Source organism: Sylvia atricapilla, chromosome 4 (assembly GCF_009819655.1).
Source record: "Sylvia atricapilla isolate bSylAtr1 chromosome 4, bSylAtr1.pri, whole genome shotgun sequence".
In the NCBI taxonomy this organism is placed as follows: Eukaryota; Metazoa; Chordata; class Aves; order Passeriformes; family Sylviidae; genus Sylvia; species Sylvia atricapilla.
Window position 1 is genome coordinate 15,299,192 of NC_089143.1, and position 22,265 is coordinate 15,321,456.

Genomic DNA, 22,265 nt, shown 5'->3' on the forward strand with positions numbered 1-22,265 from the left:
ATGTTGGAAGGCTTACCAGAACTTTCTTTAATCATGGCCTTAAAGAAGCAAAGTCAAAATCTGATAATTGCTGAGACCTGGTGTAGACTAACCTGAAAATGAGAAATCCAGTGATTGAAGAGGTGGTCTGATAAAGGACATTTCAACAAGGCAGATTGTGTCAAAGGAACCCACAAACTTTGTCAATTGAAGGGGGGTTTTCTTTGTATGTGTTTGTTATGGAACCAAATATCATGTGTGTATGTGCTCAGATATTGCCCCACAGAAAATGTTTGTGCAATTCTATAATGTTGTCAAAACAGAGGGAAGAGCATTGCTAAAGCTTCTAGGGAGCGTTCAGAAGGCAAGGTTTCCTTTGAGGAAGCAGCTTAGGTGCTGGCTGGGTTTCACAGACTTCACTTGCAGATGTGGAGGCTGCATCATTTCCAAACTACACCATCACTGCAGCTCTCTTCCTTGCTTTTCTCCTCCTTGGGGCACTATGCTCAAAACCCACATTAAAACATGGGGGAAAAAAGATCCTACTGAGTGTATTTATGCTATGGCTGGGCTTAGACACTTAAGTTAAAAATAAATAAGATTGTTCCAAAGCAATGTGGAACCCTTGTTGAAATCTCAAGTCTTTTATAGTTGGAGTTTTGCTTGGCATCTCTTCCAGGTAATGCTGAAACTGCCAGCAGAGTTCAAGCTATAATCTGGACAGGGCCATAGAAAGGCTGTGGGGGCTCTGTAATTATTACTCTTGGTTGCTCCATCTGTAGTGCACTAGAAAAGTTCTTCAATCTCTAAAGCTTGTATGGTGAGAGCACCACTAAGGTCACAGTTTATATTTATCAGTTAACTTGCTAATTTGAAGGGAAAGCATTGAAGTGGAAATGTAGAAAATAGAAACAACATGAGCAGGTCAAAATATCCAAAACAGCAATATGAAATGTTCCAGTGTAAATACATTTCTATAAAAGGTGTGAATGAAACTTCAAAAAAAACCCAGATGATGGATTCGGCACAGTCAATGAACACAATTATAAGTAGGTATTGAAGGAGAATATTCCACCAACCATGGATCCACAGATAATAATTAATAAGAACTAACTCCACTCCAGGCAGGCAGGTGCCCAGTATTATTTCACAGTTCACTGTTCAGGGGGGGTAGAGGTACTCACCTTTGCCACAGATCTTAATAATTTACTGCAGTTTTATCATTAAATCAGCATATAATTGGGAAGGAAATTAGGTTGGGGTTTTTTTTGTTGTGAGAGCAAAGCAATACCGTTAATTTAATTATTTGTAGGAAAGGTTTTCCGTAGTTATTCAGTATTTTGCTGTGTTTTTCTTTTTTAATAAAGTAAAGTAAAAACAATGCCATTTTTGTCATCAGTGCTTGGTGAAAATATGACAGTGTGATGTGATTTGCCACTTAAGCACAAGCTCGGAAAAATGTACATTTTATCAGGACTGGCAATAATGAATTACAAGGAAACACAAATAAGCTAAGAATATATCTGAGACCTCCTACCATTTCTGAAGGTTCCAGTGTCTGTGGGAAAAAGGCTGTTTCAAGAATTGTACTTATTATTTATTTTTTTTTCCTCTCAGCAAAATTGCCATAGCCTTGTATAATAATTGAATTCATTTAGTCTTTAGAATACTCAAGTTTGCAAATAACAATGAAAATGAATATTTCATGACATGGAGGATGATAAGCTATAGTTTTGTAACTTTGACTGGTAGCCCAGCACAAGGGAGCCAGCATTTACATTTCACCAGAATTTTTGCACCCAGAAAACAAAAAAAAAAACCTCTGCAGTTTAAAACAATAAGCAGGGAGGTGGGGATAGTTAAACAAGACCTGTATTTTTGGATTTTCTTTCCCTGTTCTGGACAACAATGTGCAGTTCAGCTTGGTGCACGGAATTTGTTGTGTTCTCAGTGCTAAGGGGCATCATAAACCAGTTGCACCTGCAGCAGCCCTTATTGTCTGAGAAGAGCTTTGACGGGGAGACAGGTGTTAACAGCGTGTCTGGATTTTTCAGGCGACAAGAGCTGTTTTAGTGGATTTATTTTCCATGAGCAAGCGGTGGTTCGGGTCAGGAGGGTGCAGCGATGCCCCCTGAGGCGGCTTTCAGAGGCGGGCGGGGGTCAGGCGGCCGTGGGCAGCTCCGTGTGACAGCCGCGCTTTCTTGGGGAATGCACCGAGACGGAGGAGTGATTAAAGAGCAGCTCCAAGTACTGTAATCCATCTGGGAACAGGATCAGGCTTCCCCCTCGGAGCAGGTGAGATAACTGTAGGAACGTTTTTTATAGATGCTGAGTCCATTCCGGAGAAACGCTGGGGCGGGGCTGCCGATATATTTACCGTGGAAAAACTAACTTGAGTTGCGATTGTCCGCGAGAGGCCATAACCTAAGCAAAATACCTGGGGAGGTGCAAAAACGCCCGAGTGCAGAAAAATGCCGGGAGGAGGTGTAACTTTTCCCGAACTCTGGGATGGCGTCTCCGGAGAGCAGCGGGGGCAGCCGGGGCAGGCACGGGAGAAGGTGCTGGGGCTGCTCGGCGCACGGAGCTCGGCTGGGAGTCACTTCACTTTTTCCTTAGTGTAACCACAGCTCTGCCTATTGTGTGCTGGGGGGCGGGGGGGAGACAAAGCAAGCTAAGACATTAAAAAGATGGGGGGAGGAGGTGGATAGGAGCCGTGCCACGGCAGGAGCGGTGTTCCGGGGGTGTGGCGTGGAATTGCGCTTTGAATCGCAGCGCGTTGCCGCGGCCGCCGAGCGCTGAGCGGCTTTTGCGAAGATTTCCTTCACTTCAGGCTGGGTCTGCCCCTGGTGACGTCACGGGCTGGAGCAGCGGCTCCAGAAGGCTGGATGAGTGACAGCCCAGCCTACTTTTTAATAGCTTTGTCATGTGACGGGGAACAGTAGTAAGACAGGTGCCTTCGGTTCACTCTCAGAGAGGGTCTCGTTGCCTGCATGAGTGTCTGCCGCCTGCCTGCCTGCCTCTGGACTGTAGTTTGCCAGCTTTCCTGCCGTCGCTCCGCAGCTGGATGGCGTGGGACATGTGCAACCAGGACTCTGTATGGAGTGATCTCGAGGTGAGGAGTCGCGGCGTGGGCGGCCGTGGGGCGCCGGGGGCCGCGGGCTCGGCGGGGCTCGGGCAGGACGGCCGAGGCAGCGCGCTTTGCCAACAAGTCCCTATCTTATCCGAACTCCAGTAAGTTTGCTATTTTAGGGTTACTCTGCGATGCCTTGAGCAAATCAAAGCTGAGCTCCTGTCATCAGTATAGTATCTCCTGCAGTTGGAAACTATTTTCATGTGCCTCTGGCTCGCTTTCCCGTCATATGCAATATTTATGCTTTAAGATACTGATATGAATCTGTGCCTGAAGTGGCGTTTCCAGTGGCGTTTAGTGGCCTGGTTGGAGAAATGCCATGTTTATTGAGAATAAGACTAATTTTTTTTTTTTTTTTTTAAAGTTAGAGTTAACTCATGGCTTCACGTTTTAATTTCTTGTTTCACTGTGCTCTGTCGAAGGTTTTTTCCTTGTTTATCAGCTGCAGAATTCAAACGTGCACACAGGAATGAATACCCTGTTGTTTGGCTTTAGATGCTTTTAAAAGAGATTTCTGGAAGGAGACGTTTCCCTGCTACTTGTGGTGTTGGAATAGTGACGCTGTCGCTAATGCCCCGTAGAGCAGGGTTCGCAGTCAATCCGAGTAGTCCAAGAAATGGTTAAATCCCAGTGCACAGCACAGACAACAGGATGAACCATGAGAATAGACTTTATGCAGGACTGTGTGAACTGCTGCTGCTGCCGCTGCTGCTGCTGCTGCTTGTGTAAAAATAGACGGCAATACATCAAATCCACAGCTTCTGCTGGCTACAATTCATAAAGGAAAAAATAAAAAAAAGGCAAGCAGCCCCATGGTAATCTTTGGAGTATAATGTGAGGTTTGAGGATTTCTGCATGTTTGCGTTCAGCAAAATGGAGCGTTACCTGAAAGTTCGGGCAACTTGCGAAGCGAGGCAAACTTTCTTTGGACCCCATGGAGAGGAATCCCGAATACAGACCTGCTCAAAGGAACTAATCCTCTGGCTTCGGGCTTGGAATAAGTGCTTAAAATGCTCCCCTTGGGCAATGGGGGAGGGAAAAACAGGTTACAGGCAATGCTTTTTAAATAAGATGTTCATGCTGTAGAGGGCTACCCATCTAAAGTGAACTGTTCCCATGTTCTCCAGTATATTTTTCCTATCTGGCAGAGCATGTGTGTGGATTCTCAAGTCATTTTGTCATGTTTTAAATTTTGCAGCTTGCCATTGTATCCGCAGATTTCTGTTAGCATATTGTAATTGGTCTTATCTTGTTTTGATTTCTTGGTAAAGTGGAATAGATATGGATAATTCATATGTCTTGTAGCTATTATGAGTCAAGGCAGTAAGTGGATGACTTTCTGGCTCCAAAGTCCTAATTGTTTCTGAGTAGCTGGAGTATCCTGTGGGTTGTTGTCTGGCTTGTAGCATGGGTCTCAGCTGCCGTAGCTTCATTTTTCCATCATGTATTATTCTTAATGCTGCTAGGAACTGATTGAGGAACCAGCTTATATGGAAATACTGAAGATTTATTTTAATCACTAGAGTTCCTGCAGTAATTTCAAGCTAGTAACAGAATAGATAATTTATGTCAATGACTTTTTCATAGTGCAGTGAGGGGAAAAAAAAAAAAAAAGAACCAAAAAAAGAGTTTGATCTTAATATTAATTGTGTGGTGGATGGAGATTAACTGTGGGTAGGATTTTGCCAATGTGCTCCTGCATTGCACTTCCTGTAGCGACACTAGCGTCTGCGTGCTGCGTTGGCTCAGGGGATCACCTTTACTGAGCTAAAATAATGCAGGCAGCAAGTACTGGAGGCAGCTTTCACTTTTTGAATCATTAATATTTGCTGTCAATGTAAAATGTATTATATTCTCTCTCACATAATGACAGGATGGCGTGTTGTTTAATAAAGGCCTGCATCACTGTAGCTGATCAGCGTCCCCAGTGCTTCACAGCTTAATGAAGGTGATGTACAGTAAGGTTGCGAAGATTGATAGAGAGAATCCACATGACACACATTTTGTCAAGTCTCTCTTTCTTGAGTTCATCCCCTTGGCACTTTGAAGAACTTGTTAAAAATAAAACAAAGATTATATTTTCATTAATATAATTAATATGGCACAAGTCCAGTCTTCTCTCTTTTTTTTTTTTTTTTTTTCTTTTTTCTTTTTTTTTTTTTTTAATTTACCTTCAAAGGCACAAAAACAGCCAAAAGGTTAATGGAGAATTATACTTAATTATAATGATTCATTACCATCAGTGCAGTTAAGCTAATTTACTGTTTGCGCCTGAACTAAGAGGAAAAAAGGTCTGTTGGAGTGAAATAACGCACAGTAATTAGCCTTTTGTGTTTAGTGACTGCTTTATCTTCCTAAATATTACTGTAAAATTAGGGCTATAGTTATGGAATAACTATCATATCAAATAACAGTGGGAAGACAGTAAGATGTGTGCTAGCAATGCAGGTGCACCTGTTACAGATGTATAGGCAAACAGCAAATACCAGCATGTCAGATGAGGACAGTTTCAGGGCTTGGAGTGTTAAATCTGGCATCATGCAAAGGCCAAATATAAATTAATAACAGGAACACTTGCTGCTAATGTGTCTCAGATTAATGTGCTCTGTGTGCTCAGAAGCATAATGTCATATTCAGAAACATTGATTTTATTATCATGTCAACATTGGCAAGGCATATATACTTCACTTCAGCAGTTACATTTTTAGGTGACATTGCAGTCACTATAGGTAAATGAAAGCTGCGATAAGCAGGATTTTTTTTAATACCGTTGTTTATGTTGCTTCAAAAGCCCAGTGTAGAAACTTAAAAATGCAGATTACCAAAAGTAAACATGTTTAAGTAGGTGGTTCACAGGGTGAAGCTATTTTTATAAATGAAAGCAGTAACAGATCAGCAGGATACTTTAGAAGTCTATGGCATCAGTTATAAGCTACTGACCTCCAGAACACAAACCTGAGAGTGATGCTGAGAATCTACCTTTTCAGTCAAAAACTAGATTATCCTTTAATGAGATCAGAGATTTCGGCCAAGCATCAAAAAAGGTCATTCCTCTATTATAAGATTGCTGCCAGAAGGTTGTGTCTCGCACTAAAGAAGTGGAAACTATCTAATTGGTTTTTTTTTTTCTTTTTCTTTTTTTTTGGTCTTACACTCAAAACAATGGTAAAAAAATTCAGATTAAAAAAAAAAAAAGTTAAGATTACTTAAGTGAGATTTTGATTTCTTACAGTTCTATGGCCCCGTAAATAATGGGAAGAAAAACAACAGCTATTTCAGAGCCTCGTTTTGCAGCCTCTCAGTTTCCTTGCCCCTTGGCCTACTCTATGATTATCTTGTAGTGTCCTGGTAGACGTAGAAGTTGTCTGGTAAATTATAGCTCACACCAGCTGCACCGAGTCTTTGTGCCAACAGACAAAATCTTTGCTCACGGCTGCGCTGCTGCATCCAGCCCGTGTACTGCAGACGCACCGAGATTCCAGGGACAAAAACCTCAATGAAATGCACCTTCAGCAGCTCTCGCTTGCATTGTTGTAAAAGGTAGTCCTTGCGAAAGTGACATAACCAGTGTTGAGCAATTCACATCGGTGGACGCTGTTAGTGCCCTACAAACACGTGCCTTCGGAAAGCGGCGCTTTCTCCATTGACTTCAGTCCAAATAGAGGTTGGGAAATCATTCAAACCACCCGGTCAACTGACAGGAGTTGAGGAGGTCCTGCTGTTGGCCATCCTTAACACAGTGCTGGAAATACTCACTGTAGATGCCCTTAGGCTCAGTTGACTTTAGATGGCTTTTAACCATTTGTCTCCTGGTGCCTCTGCAGTTCCATGTGTGCTGTGCCGTGTGCCCGTTTCCATGTAGGTGTGCGGAGATGAGTTACAAGGATACACAGTACAGTGCAGTAGGAATTGCTTAATTGAGCAGCATTGACATATGGGACTCAGCTATTTGCCAAACTGTTACTACGTGTTTTCTATAATTAGGAAATGGTTTTGGTGGATACTCAAATATTTGAATTGCTGTGTTGAAGTGGATGTATGTTATTAATTTTTTCTTCCTTAGTAGGTCAGTCAATATGCTATCTAGCTTCATACTGCTAAATAAAAGGACACTTAGTCCAGGTTTGTTTTTATTTATCCTCACTCTCTTCCTAAGTTGTGCAGATGGAAACATTTTGCACTGCTGAAGAGGAGTCCTGCAGACTAGACTTTGTTTACTGCCTCAACCAAAACGTTTCACAGGCCCTGTTTTAGGATTACTGAGCTGCCAGAAGAAGAAAACCCATTTGGTTCTCTGGGTACAGCTTCCTTCTGCGGATATTTAGGAATCCAGCTTGGGTGTGCTCACACCAAGCAGGTGAAAGGCTGCATGAGCTAACTGTGCCCATCACTGAGACAAGAATATAGGGGATTTCAAGCCACAGTTTGGTTGCCAGGACTCTTACGCTGAACTGGGTGGCTGTGGTTTGTGCATCGGGAAAAGAGCACAGCGATGTCACTAACCCGTACTTCTTTATGCCCATATGGTAGCCACCATCATGAGTGGCTGTAAGGATTACAGTAAGGCTCTGTAGAAGTGAAAGTGTGACTGTCTCCAGCTTGAGCTAGCCTCCAGGGCAGAAGGCTGTAACAGGCTGTGCCTCTTTAACCTGAATGTATCAGGAAATGCATGACAGACCTTGCCCAGAGGTATTCATCTGTAACTTCTACCTGCACTGCTTCACTCTGAAAGGAGAATAAGGCCATGTTTTGGCCTCTGCTGTTGGATTTAAAACTTTGAATATGATCATTATCAAATGGTATGGGCAGAAGGAAGGTCATCGTCCCTGGACAGAGATGTGATAGAGAAGGCAGCTTATGCCCTGCTGTTTTCCCTGCCCCTTTATGTACCTGTATAGAGCTAGTAATCACCAAATAGTATATGTTTCTCTTTTCAGAAAACAGAGTCAATCATAGTGATCCTGTGCCGTAGCTTAATTGAGGCTTAATTCTTATCACATTATATTAGTTAATAGATTCCTGGTAATTAATGAAACTTTTTCTGTGTTGCTGTATCCTGCAGTGTGCTGCTCTGGTTGGCGAAGACCAGCCTCTTTGCCCAGATCTCCCAGAACTTGACCTCTCTGAACTAGATGTGAACGACCTGGATGCAGACAGCTTTCTGGGGGGACTCAAGTGGTACAGCGACCAGTCAGAGATCATCTCCAATCAGTACAGCAATGAACCCGCCAATATATTCGAGGTAAGGCAAGATGATGCAAGTGCATGTTGCAAGTCTTTGCTTGCTTTTTTTTCCTGATTTTTGTTTTTTTAGTTAGCCTGGTGGACAACAGTTTATGATTTTTCTGCCATTAAGAGACAAGAAAACTGCTGGTTGTATTACGGGTTCTGACTGGTTTCTTTAATCGTCACGATCAAAACCAGACCTGCCATCTGAGGGGTGTGGGAGGGAAAGCCTTAAAATTATTTAAATGGAACTTAGGATTTTTTGAGAGGAAACAGCTGAAGAGTGCCTAGAGCACACTGCCCAGTGGCATCACGATGAGGAGTTGCACTGTTGTCAGCTGCAGAGCAAAACAGAAGTTGAAACTTGTTTGTTGTCTTCCGCTTGAATTCCTCGGCAAGAAGCAGAGCGCTGCACAGAAGCTGGCTGAGGAGTAGCTGGAACATTTCTAGTAAAGATTTTTACCTCTCAGGGCCTTAGTGTACAAGTTACTTGCACATGAATTGAGAGATCTGCAATTTGTTTATGTTTATAGGGGAGAAGAAGGTGGCAGAGAAGGCAGTGAGGGCTGTCAGTAGCTCAGGGACCATAGATCTCCTGGTGGAGAGCAATCTAAAAGTAAAAGTCAAAGGGTGATAGGAGAGATTTAATTGTTTTCTTTCCAATTTTGCATTGAGGGTTAGAGTGTACAAGAGGATCAGGCTGTACAAGAGGAGGGTTACGGTCTCTTTGTCTTGGTCTTCTTTTTTTTGTAGTGTAAAGCCTTCATAATTCTCCACCTTGTGGTTTCAGGCAGCCATGCCCCTCCTAAACTCTAACCTCCTTCCCTCCTTGTTGATAGGAGAGGCCATAGATCGTTCACTGACTGGGAAATTGGACAATAAATTGATTAGCTGGCAGGAAGACACTGTACAAAAGCAGGCTACGGGTGCTGTTTCTCACACCAGGTACCACAGCTCCAGGAAGTACACTAGCCCACTGGTTCCAGAAGGCCCCAGATTATCGTGGTAGAATTTTAAAGGCTGGAAAAAATTAACTGAAATGGTATCATAAAATGCCTACTGAGGATGTGATGTTGTGAATAAAATTCTCCTTCCTTTGTATACAGCTATAAGCCCACAGTGATCTCCCTGTTGCAGATGAATTGCTCTGGATTTAAACCACTGTCACTGATAGCAGAAACTGGTCTTCTCTGTTTAGTTTTTGTCGTTTACGTCCAAATAACTTGGAATTCTATTTGAATCAGAATAGCCCTTCAAAGCCTGGTGCTTGGGCCCTCTTTTTTTCTTTAGTTGTATAATGTTCCACACTTTGTTTTACAAAGTTTCCAAATCCCGTCTGGTTCTTGAATTGCAGTTGTACTGCCTCAGGCAGGGTAGGGTATGTTGGTGGCAGCAGGGGGGCAGGGTCCACATTTGCAGCGACTGTGGCGGAGACTTGTTCTGATTTTTTTGTAAAAGGACTGAGGACACTTTTATTTTTCACAGTCATCCGAAGGCGAATGCGGTAGCATTTTCCTTTAGGAGAAATCAGTTGAAGATGCAGACTTTCAAAGTATAAGTTCCAAATAAGTAATGCTGTTACATATTTACCGAATCTAAGCATACAAATTATTCCAGTAAAACCAGTGGAACTTGACCACCTCATTGCTTGTCCTGTGTGTTACTGCCTGTCTGCTCTGATGGCCACAGATGCTGGCTATAAGGTTGTCTCAGATAGGTGGTGACCCTTCCCCTGCACAGCTTGCACAGGAAACAATCCCTGTTCTGAAAGTCCAAGCGTGTTGCAAACGCAGGACAGCCACATAGGCTGGTAGTTAACCTCACTGGGAGATGGTGACAGGGACAACATCTCACGGGCTTGTTTGGGGCTGTCTGATGATGAGCTGCCCCAGCGTGAAGAAACGGGGATACGTGTGGAGAAACAGGGGCAGTGCAGCTGGGGGAATGAATCTACGCAGCAAGTAATAGGTCAGAAATAATAGTTTGGAAATGAAATATGCTGCTTCTTTCCTAACGCATGAATTCTGTTGTTTTCTTTCCTCACACTCATTCACTTCAGCTGCAGGCTGCATTGCTGTCTCATCACAGCTTGGCCCATACTTACCTGTAGGGACAAATTGTGCCCTAATGGTATTTTACAATACTGCAGTGCAAAATTAGACTATTTTCAGCTTCTTAGAGTGTTGCATTTACATTTCTTGGTTGCTTGGTCTAGGAAGATGGGAATGAAACAGTTATTTTCTCTTCCCATACATTAACCCTGTCCCCATTCTCCACTGTGCAGCTGGATACTTTGCACTATTTCTTGCCTCTGCCGCTCAGTAATGTGACGACTGGGGGTGCTCAAGATCAGAAGAAGATGTCTTCTTCCTCCAGAGACTATCTCAATACTCTGTGAGGAACTATTTGTTTTAGCTGAGGGAATGGAAGTTTTGTGCAGTTTCTCTTTTGGTAATCACTAGATTTTTCCATATTGATCCTCATTGGCTTTTTGAAAAAGAAATTAATGTCTTTTTATACCTTTTTCTTACTTTTTTTTTTTTCTCTTCTGTTATTTTGTGAGAAGAATGTTTTATCTAACTTAAGCTTCCAGATGAGGCTCTGTCATTCAAGAATAGAAATACTGCCTATTTGGGGTGGAAAGGAAGGAACCAGAATGACAAGCAAATGATGGGAAGTACACGAGAAGCATTACTTGCTCAAGCTCTGCAGTGTTAATTGTCAAATATAGCCTTGAATGAAACATACTCTCCTTTGAGGTATTAATGCAGTACATGTGGCATTGACTATGTGAGGGACAGTGTTCAAAAGCCCTTTATGAAGTTCCTGAGTGTCTCTTTTTTTTTTTCCTTTAAGAAAGTGTACTTTTTTAAAAATAAAGGTTTGTATTTCATAAAGTGAATTTTCAGTCTTTCTGCAAATCATGTTCCTGAAAGCTCACTTGAGCTGAGCACCCATAACCTTAGGCACTTCCAGTGGCACTGGGAATCTCACAGACTAGAAATGATTAATAGTTATGGTAGCAACCAGGAGCCAAGTGAGATAAAGGTCCAATTAGTCTAGATAGTATGTAAGTGTTAAGTATAAATCCCTGCTCTCATCTGCTTAGGTGTGATGAGATACTGGCCTTCACTCTAGGATTAAAACACACCAGTATTTTGCAGACGCACCTAATTAATCAGTGCATCATTCTGCTCATTGCCAGTGTAACCAACAGTCCTGAATCAAGCTTGTACTGCCCCAGCACAGATGTTTGTACTTAGGTACATTATGAATTAGGTGATTTCTTTCTATTCACAGCTTGATCACTTCTGTTTTTCACCTAATTTTCTTTGCTTTGTTGTTTGAAAAGATAAAATGAAGGAATTCTTGCCCCTCAGGGCACTGTCTATTGACACAAATTCATGCAAGTAAATAGTTAACAAGTCACCCATGACCAGTTACTTAGATGGTTCACTGCACCATTCACTTTATGATTTGTTTTTGTGAAGAACTAGACTTTAAAAATTGTATTTCAAAAAAAATTAATTTGGCTACTTTCAGAATATCAAAATGGTTAAATTTTCATTCTCTGTGAAATTGTGAACAAACATACAACTTGATGTGCCATGAGTGAGAAGGCTTTTTGTTCATGAAAACTGTTGTCCCTTGAGGCTTCTTGAAATATACTGTACCATATCATGTAAGATTAGTCATATTTAAAATTATTTATGATCATGTGTAGCATTATGGAGAGGGAAGTTATCTACAGTGGGTGTTTCTTTTTGTTTGCATTTTTTGCAAATAACTCAGCTGATGGCAAGAGAAAATTCAGCGTGTAGACAGGCAATAACCTGTTAAACTACATTGAACCTGTGTAAAATCACAAATCTTGTACTTGGCAAAACACATTTTTAGCCTTTAAAAAGACTTCAGAAAACCCACATTGCTTGCCCTTCTGCAGGTTTAATATATTTACATAATTATATGTTCCAAAGCAATGCTCACAATGTTTGATGACTTTGTTTTTAATTTTTTTTTAATAGGTGTATCCCATGTTACTTCTCAAGGCCATTCTATGTTCCACATATTTGGAAAGCCTAAAAAGATAACTATGTTTTATTGTAAACTGCCAAAAAGGGCTGTATTACAAGCAATGAGAATGTGAGGAGAGAAAGAAACACACAATGAAATGCAGACTGTCTTTCCCCTGGCAGCAGGGGAATGCATGGAGATAAATGATTTCTTATTTATTTGGAGGGGTTTGTATCAGGGAGATGATGAGTGTTGAGGGAAGCCTTAAACATCACCAGAGTAATTTGCATTGGTTCAGATTATAAAATCCCTTATGTTCTGTGGTGCTGCCAGTCTCTTTCACCATTGCAGGTTATTCATTCAAGGTTTGCAGACAGATTGATTAATGAATTACCAGATCTTGCGTAAAATGACTTGGCCTGACTTTTAAACAACCACCAATGTTTTCTTTGCCAGTCTTGTGACTGGTGTTAATGGGTTCCAGAGAACTGAGCCTACATAGACTTTCTGTAGTGGCCTTCCCTAGCATTTTTTCCACTTTTTAATTTTTTTCAAAACTAGTAGCCCAGGGCAGGCAGTTCAAGGAGATACAATCTCAGGAAAAAAAAAAAAAAAAAAAAAAAAAAAAAAAAGACATAGTAGTCAAATCCTTGATGGCTGATGCCCTTCAGTGCCAAATCAGCATGATTTATCATAGCCATCTATTCAGCACAACAGAGGCTGGAGGTGAGCTGCATGGTGTACCTCACACAATATGCATAACTAGAGCTCTGAACTTTGAAGGAAAGCCTCAGAGCTATTTGCAAAGTGCTGGTGCTTAGTGAATACTAAATTACATTTAGGAAATAGTCTACCGCTACCAGTTATACTTCATTTTTATTCTTGACACAGACACCTAAATCAGAGAACAGTAACATTTCAGAGATTATGGTAGCAGTTTGGGTATGTTCCAACACTATAATAGGATCAGAATTTTAAGGCCTTTTTTATTATTACCAATAGTCACTTAGTTTCTACTGCAGCGTACTTTGTAGGGAATTACAGCTTTTACTAAAAAGATTAAAATGCTATTATGCAAATGATTGCAGTATGTTATTATGTTTACAAATTAACATCCATGGCTCAACACACAAATTAACTAACTATTCCATCTATATTATTAAGGATTTAATAAAGTAACTGTTGATAAAAATGAGGAGCTTGGAACAGTTAATAGGAGCTGATCGTGATTTAACATAGAACTTAAACATTGTGTTTAATGTTCTAGATGGCATAATGGCAGAATAAAGCTTATCAAAGTGCTTGAAAGGACTGTGACTGTGTGCACCACATAGCAGCCTGTCTGAGGCCCTGGAGGGCATGAACAAAATAGCTCTGGGCAGTAACATAGAGCACTCTGGTGAATCTGGAAGCAACACAAGACCAAGTCCTATCAACATGTACCTTCCTGCTCTAATAAGTAGGCTTTTTTGAAATTCAGATTCGTGCAGATTGAATGTTTTACATGATAAGCACATGTATTTGGGTATTTGGGAACCTGTGTCCCTCTAAAATGCATCCTGCAATGAACTGCTTCTGTGGGAAATCGGATTTCATTGCAGGGAGTGTCCCTGTATGGTAAAAAAGGGGATGGCTGAGTTCGGTCTGAGATGACTTTACAAACAGCCTTGCAAGTCGTTATTCCTAACAGTTCATAAGAGATCGTAAAAGCTAACAGATAAGAGCTACTGAGGTCCTAGAGAAATGAATGTACAGTATGTGGTTATGGGATAGATTTAGTAGTGAAACAGACAACGTCATAGCTTTAATACAACAGTAAATGTAAAAGGCGAAAGATGCAGATTTGGGACAGGAGACTTTATAAGAATGATAAAAGGTAACAATGTATCATAAAGCCTACTTGTGAAACTAGGAGAAGACCCTCATTTCTAGGGGAAGAAAATAGCAGACACTTTACACAAGTGCTGGAGTTTTTGTATTCCTAATGGAGAAATGTCACATGTCTTGTGTGTTTGAATGCATTACCTTTACCAGTGTCTGTGGCCTGACTCAGGACTCTACATCTGCTAAATAGGAGATCAGCACAATAACATCCTGTCTATGTGGGATGATGTATGTAAACGATAATCTATGATTAGCTATGCTGACATTTAAAAAGGCTCAAACAGTAAGTGGAATTTATTTTACTCAAACCAGCTGCTATGTGATTGGAAAGAGTTTATGCAAATTCTCTGTATCTAGTGTTACCAAGGTGTGCTGCTGCTCCTTTTTTCTTTCCTGCTTGGACAAACTACAGTGCTTTAGTGCAAGAACCACCTGGCATGTTGGTTGAAACCTTCAGGCAGGAAAGAAGTCCCAAATGAGCAGAAAACAATTGCTTTGAGAGTTTATTGTTTGATGTATGCGGCCACCAAAACCATTCCCCAGGCGCGCAATCAAGAAAACAGGACTGATCCACTTCACGGTCCCATTAAGGAGACATTTCACCTGGAGCAGCCATGGCTTGAGATGCTCACTGTGCTGCTGCTCTGTAGAGTGCCTGTGGTTTTTTGAAGAGGGAAGACTAGCACTCACCAGAACAGTAGTGAGCTAATTAGGTCATTAGAGGGATGTCTTGGCCTGTGTTAAAACCAGCCCTTGAGGACACTGTGTTACACTGTGTTCCCACTGGCTATGTAGCTAAATACGAACTGGTGTCAGCTGCCATACAAACAAAAATGTAATAGCCTCCTTTCACAGAGGTCATCTTAAATCCACTTTGGTCACAGTCACACTCCACATCTGTTTTAGTGAGATGCAGCTTCTTAAGGTGGCGTTTGGACTTCATAGGCACACAAACAACCGAGCTATAAATTGCTACTGCTGGAGTTATTTTGAATAAGTGTATACTGTTTCATATTTATAATGGTGAGGCTTCATAATATTCACAGTGAATATATAACACAGATCAGTTCAACAAGCATGAAATTGTATGTTGTCAACTTGTCACATAAATAGAGCCATATTCTAGCTTACGATAATGTTGAACTAAATATTTTCTCCCTGGAACTGCAGAGAGGGTCACGAAAATGTGGGACAGTAGTTTTTTGTTAGAAAAACAATCCCAGACTCATTGCTAGTGGGAAGTAAATATTTCTGATAAGATTCTTCTGGTTTTTAAATTCCCCATTGGCTTACCAACAGCAACAGAAAGTTTGCCTTCCTTAGACAAATGCTAATTGGTTAAATTGAATTTATTTCTGTTGATGGTTTTGTTTCTAATGTGATCTCTTTTCTTTTTTTTTTTATTGTTGCTATTTTTGCTCAATGCATCATTGCTAATTGCTACTGAACAGTCCATCTTAACCCTGGCATGCTCCTTCTCTGCTGCCCCATCCCACTTAGCATTAACTCTGGCCCATGCCATTACAGAAGGATAAAATTATCACAGGTCTTCATTTAGGAATTGTTTTTCCTTAGTGCCACTAACCTATTGTGCATGTGTAGGTCAGGAGGAGGAAATTGCACAGAGCATATTCGTTGCAGGGAGAAAGGAGAAAGTTTTGGTACTGAATCATGATGGACTGTTCTTTCGCCATGAACACAGAAGAAATACAAAGAAGAGTTTATATGTCTCTGTGAAAACCTACCTACTTGTAGCATTTGTTGTACTACTGTGGGTAATCCTCAGATGCACTGGAATTTTGCAGCCTTTCTGGAGGAGTGCCCCCTGCCAGCTTTATAGGCCTCTCTCCAGTGTCTGATTTTTATTTTGGTAGCTTTGTGCAGGTGCATGCAGGATCCTAATGCCTTTGCAAGCGCTGGGCTGCAGCCTTGGCAGGCGTGGAGCTCTGACTGTGCGTGCAGGCACACTGAGCCATGGAGGCTGGGTTCAGGTCTCGGTGGAAATCATCCCCTTTGCAATGCAGAGCTGGTTGCTTTGGCTGAATCTTCCCTTCAGAACGGAGCAACAGTCTTGCTTCGTAATGATTGAGAAATTAATTAGCACTTTGTGGCGGTGATGAGTCTGAAGGGCCATGATTGGAGTTTGCTTTTTACTACATGCAGTAATCACTGGGTTTTGTTTATGAAAGCACAAACCCAAAACCTATTGAGATTTTGGTGTTGTCATGAAGCGTGAGCTGTGTGATGCACTAGAATAATACTTCCATTTCCTCACACACATCTGTGCTTTTGTGCTTTACTGTGAGTAACACAATGGGGTGCTGGTCCATAATGGGTATGTCTAATCACTGAGACGATAATCAGAAGAACAGAGTATTTTCTGTGAGGAGCCACAGTGGCAGCCTCAGGCAAGTGTTGTTGCCTTGTTGATTTATGACAGGTTTGAGTTGCCTGAACTGCTCGCAGCCATCCAGCTTATCACATCAAGTTTAGGAGGATCATCCCTTCCAAGCATATTATGGGGGCTGGAGATGTCCAGTAGGCAGGGAGAACTTCTGCTTCTGGCTGCTGCCATAGCTGCTCCTTGAAGGCTCAGTGATATTAAATCTTTATCAGGATTTGGAGGGGCCACCATCAAATGGTGTGAGAGACTGCAGATCTCTCCTACAGGAGATACACTTGAATAAAAATAGAGAAATTGGGTAGAAAAGTTTCTTGCCTCTTGCCAAGGAGGTGGTGATAATGATTATCTGGAAGGTTGGTTTGGTCAGAGGAATTTCCACATGAGTTGCTAAAAGAGACAATGGGAGTTTTCTCCTGGAATGCTAGTTTCTCCTGGAGGGCAAGAAATTCATTCTGAAAGTACTCCAAAACATTTGCGAAAAGTCCAGTTTTTCTTCTCCCATGTTGCTGTATAAGCAGTGACATAATGACTCAGGAAGTGCATCAGAGACCTTGGGTAATAAATGTTATGGAAGTGAGACATCTCACTGGAATTTTTACTTTGGTGAGAATGCTGCAGGCTTGCATATTTCCTCACAGCAGTCAGTGACCAGAAGTGAAAAGCAAGTACTAGGAGAGTTTTAGAACTCTTCTGGTATTAGGGGTTGGTTGGGTTTTTTTGCTTGTAAATATGTATCACTTGGCTAGGTAGATCTAGCAGTAATGTTCTGTATTCTACCAAGCCCTGTGTGTTGGGACCAAGTGAACAGGATCTTTGGCCTGTTGGTACCCACTTTAAGAGGGCTCCTGGGTGAGGTGTAGGCAGCCAGGTAGAGCACCTGACAGTGTGGGTAGTAAAGGATGAAGAATGAACTTGGAGCAGGGAAGGGCTTTGCAGAATTGTAGAGTGGTTGAAGTAGGAAGGGATCTCAAGAGGCCATTTGGCCCAATGCAGCCTGTTCAGGAAGGACTACATGGAACAAGAAGTTGAGGAAATATTTCTGTGTTCCTCTGCTGCTGCTTCTTCCCTCCTTGAAATTACTTCATTAGTATTGGTGAGGAGTTTCTGATCCCATTTTGAAAATCTTAGCCCATAGTCCTAAGCAACTATGGAATTTCTTTGAGACATGCTTGTATATAGCTGGAAGCCTATTATTGCCAAATCCTGGTTTTTAGAGGAAGATGGATTGCATTTAAGGGTTTGCAGTCTGGCCTTGGTTTTCAAGACAAATTTTCATATAAGGAAACCTACTGCTTGGGCTAATCTTAGCTTCCACGGGTACTGAGCTTGTCTATTTTCTCGGGCCTGTTGCAGGACTAGCAAAGCTTTAAAGTTGTCAGGTTGAAAGGGATGCATTTGCAATTATTTTCTTAAACAAAACATAAGTGTATGCTTCCTGACCTCTAGTTGGATGTGCTCTGTTAGGCATTTGACCCTCCAGGCATACACAAAGGAGCAATAGGCTTTTATTTTTACTCGTCTGGGGAAACATACATTTTTGAAATTCTTCTTCTGGTTTTGTGTTTGCTTTACTGTTTTCTCTCTCACCAGGACTGGTGTGGATTTTCTTGGCTGTATTGACTGTCCTTAAAAGCCCAACAATTACTCTTCACATAAGTATGAAGACATCAGGCAAAACATTGGCAACTGTCACATCAATTGCATCTGGGAAAAAGCCAAAAAAACCTTGTGGATTTTTTTCCTCAACACTGCAGAAACATTCATCCATTTCCAGTGAAAGGGTGTCAAAGTGCTTCTGCTTGTGTGTGATGGGAGTGTTGCCATGTCTTGTCATTTTCTTTGCTGTTGATCCCGCTCTCCTGCAGGAAGGGTCAGGTCAAATGCTTCTCTGAAGACCAAGTCTCCCATTTGCAGCAGGAAATCTCTGGGGTGGAGAGGATAATGTTACAAAACAGAGGCTAACATTACACAACAGCTCTGCTGCCTCTGGCGCAGTCTGGAGCATCACAGACCAATAACTCCTATCATGTCACTCTTGCGGCACCTTATTATCTATGTTTTTCTGTAAATCCGATCTGAGACTGTCATTACCAGTTTCAGGTAGGTGAACACCATCTGGGTGAAATAACCATGTACCAGTGATGGGCTGGAGGGGGCTCTTGTTAGTTAATCATCCCTACCTTCCCTTTGATGAGTTAATTTGTCTGTTGAGCCATGGAGAAGCCCCCAAGAGCTCCCAGGAGCCCCTTGGTAAAATTCTGCCAACAAATGGAAAGATAGGGATGATTTCACTCTCTTTGCTGGAGCCTTTGCTGTCTATGATATTGCTAAATCATCCATAATGCATAACTTTCTGTGCAATCTTTTTTGTTACAGCTCTGGAGGCATATTACTTCTTCGTGCATTTACTTTTTAAACATTGTCACTGGATACCTAACCCTGCTGAAAATCTTATCCCATGAATTAAGGTTAATTTCAGTACTTTCATGTGGCCTTTTAGTAGTTGGCATATGAAGTCGCTTGGCTGTGATGCTGGGCCATAATCTTTTTTTTTCCTTCATTTATTAAACACTGTCTTTATTTACTTGTTTTGTGATGATGCCTAAAAACCCCGTAGTAGGGGGAGAGTCTGTATATACTAGTGACCAGCCCATCCTAGTTTTATGGTGTGCGGTTTGAAGTCCTTGGAAGGAGCAAAGGTAGTGAAAGAAGAAAAGAGCTAGTTCTTTGGGTTTGCAAGTGAAGGTAAACTCAAATTATTTTTCTTTCAGAGGTCTGTGAGCACTGCTCTTTAACCAGACTCTTCTTCCTCCCAGGCAGCTGGAGCGAGTTACAGCCTGCTGAGCTTGCTTAGTCCAGGAAACAATACAGGTCAGAGCTGCAGTTGTGTCAATGTGATGAGGGACTGCTTAGCCCAAGGAGAAGCTTCCTTAAGTAGTATATCCCAACATGGAGACCTATTTATCCCCAAACCTGGGATGAAGAAGAAAACTAAAAAAAATCAACTGGACAAAAACCCACAGAAGATTAGGAAGCTAAGAAATGCTACAATTTGGAAGATGCTCTAGTCCTTTTGTAGCTAGTCAGAGAGGGTGTGTTAGCTGAGATACAGTGCTCTTCAGCCAGATCAGGGCAAAGGCCATACATAAGCCTCTGCATAGCTGCCGTGGGGGGTTTATTAGCTTACAGTGATGTTCCTCCTAGGCTGTCTCCTGAGAGAGGGCAAACCTCTGTCTCAGAGGAACACGGGGACACAGAGAAAGTGATGAAGGGATACTGGAGTAGATCTGGAAGAGTGAGTTGGGATCCTAGTGGGCTATGAGCTCTGGCCAAAGATGACCATAATGTATTGAAGAGGTTCCTGCAGAGTTAGTTAGCATCTCTGCATTGTGTTTTTAAAACTGTGCTGGGAAGAATTATTCAGCTATATTTTGTACAGACCCAAATGATTTCCAGGAATCTGCATTTCACTGCAATTGGAATCATGTCAGAGTCTCCACATTGGTCAGTTCAAGTCCAGTATGGTCAGAGCCAATAGACCATGGGAGGCTAATTCTCTGCTGGACCATCAGCATCCCTTTACAGAACCGCTCCTGGCATGTGCAGCTCTCTGAACACTGTCCAGATGTACTTGAGCTGCCTCTCTGTGGACTCCATCTGGACCCAAGAGGGCTTGTTGTGGGCAGCCCCATGATGTGCAGAGGTTTTTCTCTTTCAGGATTTCTCACAAGATTAGATTTGTGAAACTTTGATTTTTAAACCCAAGCTAAAGAAGGAAAGAGATGTTCCCCTAAACTTAAGGCTGTAATAGTTGCTATTTCCTAAACCATGTCTTTGAAAATGCTAGATGTATGTTCTTAAAGATAAACATGTCAGAAACTTCCTAATAAATTGCTTTTGTGGGTATTGGTCTTTGCAGCTTGAAACGTCCAGGAATGCTGCCTTCTCAGGGCTGCTACTCCAAGTTACACAGCAGGAACTTCAAACTGGACCCTTGCACTTGATCTCCCGTTATTCTCTCCTGCGTGATCACTTCAGCTGCCCTCCATCACTAGAATGCTACCTATTTGCCACAGTTTCTGTCAGCTTGGATTTTTCCTCTAACCAAATTCACAGAGATGACAAAAATCCACTCATGTGTCTTGTCCTTCCCTACACCTGTATCTGGGAGTGCAGTGACAGATACCAGTTTTATTGTGTGCCAATGTTACTGCTCTGTTTACAGCAGATTTAAGAGTTTACATTAGGCCACAGTGTTGCCTTCCAGTTTCCCTAATTCTGTCTGTTGGCAATCCCAGCTATGTGGTTGGGGTGGCCACCCCTGTCCTAAAGGAATTTGTGTCAATTTCTGCAGGGACAAATCCTCCCTGTGCTAAACCGCTTTGCTGTATTTGCTCAAACTCAAATTTTGACAAAGGCGTTCTGTTCACATCTACCAGAAGAGATTGCTTTTTTTTTCAGATGCACTTGGAGGTTGATGTGTTGGAAGCTGCCTGTACGTGGCTGATAACTGAGACGAAGCATCTATGTAGCACGATCCATGCCCTTTTCTAATTTGTCTTTGAATGACAAACGTGTCTTCCCTGAGTCAGCAAAAGAAGAGATCCTACAGTAGAATTCATTGCCCTTCTATCCCTTTCAACAGGGTGGCCAGGTTTTCCCAATTCTTCCCCTCTTTAAAAGAACTCTTATAAGGACATCCTTCAAATGTATTGTGCAGAACTCCATTACATTCTCTAGTAATCTCTGATTCAGGCTCATAACGTGCTGTTAATTTTTTAATATCCCTCTCAACACTGGTGATGTATTTCAAATAAAACAGTAAATAAATTAAAAAAATCAAAATCTTTGTGAAAATCAGAATTGTATGGATCTGGAGATAGTCCACATTCGTCTTCATCACTGTTGACCCTAGAGAGTCAACTCTTTAAGAGTTGAGTGTCAATGACCTCAAAAAAAAACCAAAACAGATTTAATTATAAACTTCTGCATTTCACACAGACAATACTGAAGTATAACAACATGCCATTTTTCAATAGCAAAGGAGTGAAAATGCTCATAGTCTTGGAATGGAAACCTAGAAAATGTTTAAATGTTTGAATCCATCTGAATTGTTTCTGTGCAAAGAAAATGCAATTCCTGGTGACCAGTTTGTACACTCCAAAATTCCTGGAGATGACTTCCTGCTGCTTGAGTGCTTTGGATATGTGCAGGTGTCCTTTCTGGTTTTTAAAGCTAATCAAATAATGAAGGATCAGGGCCGCTTCACCTGGTTTTCTCCTTCTCTGAAATCCAGTTACTGTTTTGCATCAGGGGTAATTGTACCTAGGGATATTAGACAAACCCACTGATTCAGACTCAGTAACTCTTGACTGTCTTCCCATATTGCATTCCATGATATGGTTAGATTATATCTTATCTCTAACCTTCTTGCTTCAATAAACACAGAATATCTAACTTGTCTTCTTCTACCTTATACACAAGGAAAATCATCAGCGCTTAATCTGTTGCTGGTGTTAATGGCACAATTCCTCATCCTAATTCCAGTTCACTCTGCCTGATATCCCACAAATGCCTTTGAGAAAGGCATTTTATTCCTGATACTGTGCCAAAGACACTTTCTTCCTT

The 22,265-nt window shown here is 41.6% G+C and overlaps 1 protein-coding gene across 2 annotated transcripts in view; it reads left to right on the forward strand.

Annotated features, from left to right (window-relative positions):
* PPARGC1A (PPARG coactivator 1 alpha) overlaps positions 1-22,265 on the forward strand; it is a 366,469-nt gene that overhangs the window by 292,502 nt on the left and 51,702 nt on the right. The window contains exons 1-3 of one of the 2 annotated variants that reach the window (XM_066317163.1): positions 2,159-2,274; positions 2,951-3,091; positions 8,172-8,351. In XM_066317163.1, the coding sequence (XP_066173260.1) occupies positions 3,044-3,091; positions 8,172-8,351 (228 nt within the window). In that variant the 5' untranslated portion in view covers positions 2,159-2,274; positions 2,951-3,043. Of the gene's footprint in view, positions 1-2,158; positions 2,275-2,950; positions 3,092-8,171; positions 8,352-22,265 lie in introns of those variants that run through there. The other variant, XM_066317162.1, reaches the window with a different exon arrangement.